General features: G+C 29.4%; 1 protein-coding gene across 2 annotated transcripts; it reads left to right on the forward strand.

Annotated features, from left to right (window-relative positions):
* Positions 1-3,038: 3,038 nt before the first annotated feature.
* On the forward strand, positions 3,039-7,224 carry LOC145181760 (uncharacterized). 2 transcript variants are annotated; one of them, XM_090101304.1, is made up of 2 exons: positions 3,039-3,422; positions 5,344-7,224. In XM_090101304.1, the coding sequence occupies exon 2, from the start codon at positions 5,433-5,435 to the stop codon at positions 6,816-6,818; it is 1,386 nt and encodes a 461-aa protein (XP_089957430.1). In that variant the 5' UTR covers positions 3,039-3,422; positions 5,344-5,432; the 3' UTR covers positions 6,819-7,224. The 2 variants fall into 2 exon arrangements, with proteins under 2 accessions (XP_089957430.1, XP_089957429.1); XM_090101303.1 differs by lacking the exon at positions 3,039-3,422 and adding an exon at positions 3,836-4,008.
* The last annotated feature ends 294 nt before the right edge of the window (positions 7,225-7,518 follow it).

Consider the following 7,518-nt stretch of genomic DNA (forward strand, 5'->3'; position numbering starts at 1 on the left):
CTAAAGTTTCTAAGCCTCTTCAAACTTCTTGATAGTTGACCAAAGGAAATTTTTTGTAAAACGACGATTAAACTCTCAAAAGCCCTTCTTTAAAGAAGCGTTAAACAGGGCATAAGAAAAATTGATTATGGATAAAGAATTGTGTTTACTCAAATGTCCAGGTGATATTGCTGGTCATAAATATTATGGTGTTTATTTTAAATCTTATTCTATTTTTTTCTCTTGGTTCTCGACCTATTTGATATTGAAGATATTTTACACTCATCATTTATTTTGAATACAATACAAATACATTTCGAGTTTATTCAATAAACGAACTCAAATTGAATGTACTTAGTCAAGTGTATTTGGAGTTGCGAGCCCTAAAGTGCTAGTAAAATATTATTATAACGCTTCATAATGGAGGACGAGATAGTAAGGAGCGTTATTTGGAATTATTTTGATTAGCCTAAAATTAACGATACTGTTTTTGGTTTTTGTAAAAATATAAAATGCAGTAAAAAAATATCTTGTCTTACTTCATATGCAACTTGCTATTTACTCACCCGAAGAAGTTATCATAAGAAAGAATCAGCTAAGTGTGATAAAATAAAATAAAAGTGTGATAAAATGGCACGAGAAGCAAAATAAGAAAATAAAGTGGAGAGCAACTGTCAGTTCTGTGTGAAAAAAAAAGATAGCTTGGATGTCTAATCACGAAAAAGCTAAAGAAATAATACGAGCTATTAGACGTATATTAGCTTTAGATTACCTGACGTTGAAGATGACATCAGACTACTCCGTTGAAGAACTAGGTTGATTAAATTAAAGAGCTGTTTTTTCAATTTAACGGTATTAAAATAAAAGTTCCCATTGTTTTGAAATTTTTTTTTTATATATACTGTTTTGTATGCATACAAAAATTAGTTAGAAGAGAGTTATGCAAGCGAGAAGAAAACGAGACAAAAAAAAAAAAATTTTCCGCATTTTTTAGCAAATAAATTAATAAAGATTTTAATGTTAAAAATGTTTTATAATTTAAAAGTTTTTATATCCTGGAAAAGCATTATATTTTAGAGTTGGCTTAGTCTGGAGGACAGTGTGTGTCTACATACATACATACATACATACATACATACATACATACATACATACATACATACATACATACATACATACATACATACATACATACATACATACATACATACATACATACATACATACATACATACATACATACATACATACATACATACATACATACATACATACATACATACATACATACATACATACATACATACATACATACATACATACATACATACATACATACATACATACATACATACATACATACATACATACATACATACATATATACATACATACATACATACATACATACATACATACATACATACATACATACATACATACATACATACATACATACATACATACATACATACATACATACATACATACATACATACATACATACATACATACATACATACATACATACATACATACATACATACATACATACATACATACATACATACATACATACATACATACATACATACATACATACATACATACATATATATATATATATATATATATATATATATATATATATATATATATATATATATATATATATATATATATATATATATATTTATCAAAGACACATATACACACGCGATTGATGTACTGTAATATTAGTTACAAAAAGATAATTCTTGTGTTTATTGTCTTGTACATAAATTGCTTAAAATCCTTAAATCCTGTTGTGTTGTTTTAAATTATCACTGTTTAGGTTGCTTTTGACACATATATAGTTTTAATCTTTCGATAGTTAATTTATACACAATAGGCATTTTAAATTTCTTTAAATGCACTCTTATATGACACAGTAGATTTTACTGAACACTGATTTTTTTTTTCTTTGTATGAATATGCGTGCATTACTCATTTTAGAAGTGCATTTTATTTTTTTAATGGCCACTACTTTGCATTACTGCTTCTGTAAATGTTTGTAACCAATCGAATCACGTTGTTACCAGAGTTCGCCATTAAAACTACACTGGAACACAGGGCTTTAGTTCTAGCACTTAAAATTATAAAGCGCATTGCCATTTTAATGAAATCTTAAAAACTGACTTATTTATTTACTTGAATATTATATTGTGTGTATATATCGTTTTTATGATATTACTAATTAAGATTATTAATTAACAATTTTAAGTGTTGCGTATTACTTATACTTAGAAGTATTTGATAATATTTTAAGCAGCTGTAACTTTTAATTAACGTTTCAAAGTAAAAATCTGAAGGAACATCTTTGAGAACCAAATTTTTTGTAGCTAAATTCTGGTAGCTCCCACAATAAGGATAAACTAAGAAATATATTTACTAATTCTATCCCTTTGGATAAAAATATGGTTTTTTTTGTTTGATCTAATGAACCTCATTATTTTGAGAAAAGTGAAAAAAATAGCAACATTTTCTCCAATCAAATGAATAACAGTTATATTGACTATTTCTCACCATAACAATCTTCACTAAATTTAATGTTTTTGATTTTTAAATGCTTTAGCTTTAGTTTTTATAATTACAACATGAGTTTTAACTTTCGAAACCTTTCTTTTTTGTTGTTGCTTTTTGAGGACTCAAAAGGACGCATCATGCGAGTTAAGGTTTAGAAGTGTAAATGAACAATAAGCTGTGATCTAAATTTAAGAGTAAAAATATTTATGTATTACAGTAATATTTCTCCACCTTTAGATAAAGACTCCGACGTTTTTTTAACTGAAAATAGTGAGCTAAACTTAAAACGCACCAAAAACGTCACAGCAATTGAAAATAAATTAGTGATTTGTTCATGAATTCTTTCAATATCATAAATTGGCATGTTTTCAAAGCAATAAGATTGATTTAGTTAAGCTGCTTTAAATAAATCAAAAATTAACATGGACATAAAAGAGCGTATGCGACATTCAATACTTGTAGCTGATAATCAAAGGGTGTCTCGAGGAGGTTTTAAAAGTATGGGGACAAATTACGAATGAAAATTTGAAAAAAAAAAGATGACATAAGAAAACTTTACCTTTTTTAAACGATTACCTGTTACATCGATACGCATCGATACCATATCGATACGCATTTTCGAACGTTAGGACAAAAACGAAATTTACCGAGAACCTAATTATCATAATATGCCGTTTAAATGCAAGTTTTACAAAGTGTTTATCTATTTTTTTATTTTATCATGCATTTTTATGAAAATAAACTTTTTTGTTTTAATAGGTTTAAAAAACAGTTTTTTGATTTGCAGAGAATTTTAGCTATTCACCAATAGCACTGTGTTAAGTCGTTTCACCCCGGGAGAAACTTTTTTGCGCACCAGGATAAACTCTTGATCTCAGGTAATATACCATGCAATCATTTTTTTATCAAAGTAAGGAGAAAAGAAACTAGTTTTTTTAGTTAATACTTTAATACGGTCTGGAAATGAAATAAGTTCTGATAACAAGAAGCCGATAGACTTGTCTTGTTTACAAAAAGTCCAATTGATTTCCGAACGTTATATATAAACATAATAGAAATGAGCAAATGAGTAGACTTAATTATGAAGATTTCTATTTGTCTTCTGCTATTAGTGTAATGTTAGCGTCAATTTTACTCGCTGCAAACGTTTCGGAGTTTTAATCATGGTGGATTTTATTTTGCTTATCACAAACTTTGCATATTCTATGGATTAAACCGTAAATATTTAAATTGAACTAAATATATTTTTTCTAAGTTTTATAGTTTGTAATTTATTTTATATAAACAATTTACATTAGAATCTAATTGAAAAAACTAATTAATGTTTTGGCTAGCAAATTCTAACACGAGTAACGACGTTAAAAGACAATTTTTGGAACTATTATAGTTTTATAATGATCAACCAAAATTAGTCTTTAAGATGATCTGGACTTAATTTTGGATTAATAAATAAATTTACTCAAAGTAAGTGATATTATTTCATTTGATATTATTAAGCTTTGGTGTTATTGTATATTGTTCTCTTTTTTAAATACGAATTTAAAACTCGTTTTGTGTCAAAAAAAAAAACATTTGAGTTTTAAGAGAAAAAATTGCATTCAGGCGACCACAAGATTACTTTTTTTTATCTTTAGCGATCGAGTGTCTCATTGTTGATAAATTTATGAATTGATTTTTTTTTTTATCTTGAAGTTGTGTATTGAACAAACTTCATCAAGATATTATGAAATAAAGTTTAAATTCTGTACGCATTCCATTCCCTGTCTGCGGGAACGGAATTAACATAACTTAACATAAATTAACATAAATTAACAACGGGCAACTGTAAGTTTGCTTTTGATTTTCCAACGAATTCATAGAAATTATTGACAAAAATTTTAAAATGATGTTATTTTTGTTGAATTTTTTCGCCAAAGTAATTTAAAAAACATCCACGAACTGACGCTACCCTCTCATGACACTACCCTCTCATGACACTACCCTCTCACGAACCCCATCTTTTCATGGCGCTACCCTCTCACGAACTCCACTTCTGATGACGCCTGCATCACATGACGCTACCCTCTCACGAACTCCACCCTCTCACGGCACTAATTATCAAAGAACTTTTTCTCGACATTTTAATGTTTAAATGGTCCTAAAAATTCAAACTTTTAATTACTTTAAAATGTGTAATAAAAAAAAAAAAAATGTTACTTCTTAACAAACTTTTAGAGTTTTATTAAAAATAGATTCTTATTTATAAATAAATGTAATTTTTCTTGACAACCGTTATACATGTTTTTTGTATTAAACACACAGACCCTTTCATGCGCATACGAATGATAAACAAACACGAAAATAGAGCATTTGGCTAAAATTGTGCAAATGTTTGAGGTGGTGCCTATAACAGTATGATGCATGAATTGTCTGTAGTGTAAAGAAAAAGGTTTTCAAAGAATCTTTAAACAAGTCAAAAAATACCCAGGAAGTTTCGATTGAGTCTTTTAGTTAAAGGCGCCAAAGACATATTTTTAGCCAACACTAATTTTGTTCCACAAATATAACTTAGTTTAAAAGAAACAAGATTTTTTTTTCAAGTAAATCCGAAATATTCGATATCGTTTTTTAATTTTTTTTTTTATTATTATTATTTTTTACTTAAGTAAATGTTGTATTAAAAGTAATTCAAATCGTGTCAATATTGTTAGTTTCCCCGCATACAAAATACTGCTTTTAGCCTCGACGGCAGGCTTAAATACGTATTAAGGATGTGCGTAAATAACCTTGATAACGGATAATAACACAAATGTTTTACAGGTCATTTATTTCAACACTGGAATTTTTCAATTGAAAATTTTAAAGTCGCAAGTGATTTCCTTCTGATAGGAATTTATAGAGGAAAAAATATGAAAAAAAATATACAAAACCGACAAATTGTTTTCAATCAAGAAGTAGCAGAAAGATCAAACCAACTACAAGATCCAAATAATAACTGTATTGAAAAACTTAGAGAAATACCTGATAAATACTTTTACTACGGAGATAATAATGCTTTCATGTTAACAGAGGAACCCGAAGCAGTAAACGATGCTTTTGTTACCTGCAAAGACTTAAACACGAATGGAGATAGCAAACAGCCAGCATTTAAAGACGATATTTCGGCTTTGAGTAAACTTCTATCTAACGGCGCTATAATTTCCATTCCACGCAATCGAAAGTTAGGACGCCAATCTTCAAAATCGGAAATGTCTCCGTCGCTATCATCGAAAAACGTTAGTTCTTCGCATAAAAGGGAGAGGATCTTAACGAGACAAAACGGTTTTAACGAAGAATTTTCATCTACAGACGGTTTTAATCAAGAATTATCTTCAACTGTTACGCAGCACAATCGTCCAAAAAAATTCTCAAGAAAACATTCTCACATCGAACATATTTCCCGAAGCACTGCCAAGCACAAATCGACAAAAGCAACCGATTCAGACGAATGCTTGTCAAACACTTATAATGGCAATAGAGGAAATTCGAACATTAACGAAATCGCGCGCAGGCTATCGAGATCTGAAAACGCTTTGGATAAAAAAATCACGAACGGTAATTCAATCGATAAAAGAAAAAATTTTGTAAAACAAAACTCCAAAGATGATATGAATGTATCTAAGCCAAGTTACGAGCAGGGGAAAATGTTATGGACCGGACAAAAATCATTTTCTGAAGTGTACATAAACGAAAATGAAGAGCAATCATTAGCATCTGAAAAAACTACTCTAAGGAAGCTTTCAAAGAAAGTTTCCAAAACAGAATCATTTAGATATAGTTCCCAAGAGAGTACAGAGAAAACTATGAAGAGAAAAACAGGGGTTCTTGGGTATATGCCTTCGGTGAGAAACGAGATAACCAAGTTTCTGGTAAATACAAACAGAAAAGTTAAAAGCAAGGACAATGGTTGCTTACTGCGAAGCGCAGTTAGAAACTTTGATAAGAAAAAAATGATGGAGTTAATTACTAATGGTTCAACGGACGTGAACGAAGCAAGTTTAAAGGGAATAACAGCTCTTCACGAAGCCGCAGTTGACGGTAACATTTCATTTATAAAAATTCTCCTCGAATACGGCGCAGACATTTCAAAGTGCGATAACGAAGGGTTTAGTTGTCTCGATTATTCTGTACTTGCAGGTCATTTTGAATGCGCCACTTATTTGGTAAGCCAAGGGGCTCGAACAGATCGTGTTCAAGATGGCATACTAGATTTAAAAAACAATTCTTCAAACCGTTTACGCAGTGCTAATTTATAGATTACTTCTGTATATTGTTATAGATTGGAAACACTGTTTGTTATTCTGGCACCCAACCAATATATCAAAAACGTCACTAGATTTGCTTATAAGTGATATACCGTTTCTTTCTTTGAAACATATGACGCATGTTGTGTCATCAGATTTTTACTTTGAAGACCTTTTCGCATCAAAATCAAACTTATTTTAGTCCGTCAATTGTAACCTTTTTCTTTGAACAGTCTTTTAAATTTAATATATGGAGAACAGCAAATATAAATTCAACGAAAAACAGCAATGTTTAATTGTGTGTAATTATGCAATGTTTAATTATGTAAACAATAATTTTAGCTGATATTTTTATCATAAAAAAACCTTATAGAAAAGTTTATATTTTAAGTTTTGCAATAAAAATTTTAACTTTTTATAATACTCTTTTTTCTTTTTTCTCCACTGCATCCGATATAACCACGTGGCATAAAAACTTTCAGACGATACCTTTGCAGGTACCAATGATTGGTATTTTTTCAAACAATAAATGTTTTTGATTCAACAAAAAACGAAACAAAAGTATCTCTAATAATCTCATCGTTTTTCTACTTTTCAAGAGCACTCATCAGAAGATTAACCTTAGTAGAATAAAATCCACTGACGTAACAATTTGGACCAAATAGCTAAAGGTTGTAGACATACAAAATGACAGCATCCGTTTTGTGTTACC

This window comes from Hydra viridissima, unplaced genomic scaffold (assembly GCF_058129835.1).
Source record: "Hydra viridissima isolate aposymbiotic clone 2 unplaced genomic scaffold, HvirCarnegie_v1 scaffold_10, whole genome shotgun sequence".
Taxonomy (NCBI): Eukaryota; Metazoa; Cnidaria; class Hydrozoa; order Anthoathecata; family Hydridae; genus Hydra; species Hydra viridissima.

Bases quoted from the DNA above. Each gene is read 5' to 3' on its own strand.
- LOC145181760 (XM_090101304.1), top strand. From the start codon at position 5,433: ATGAAAAAAAATATACAAAACCGACAAATTGTTTTCAATCAAGAAGTA.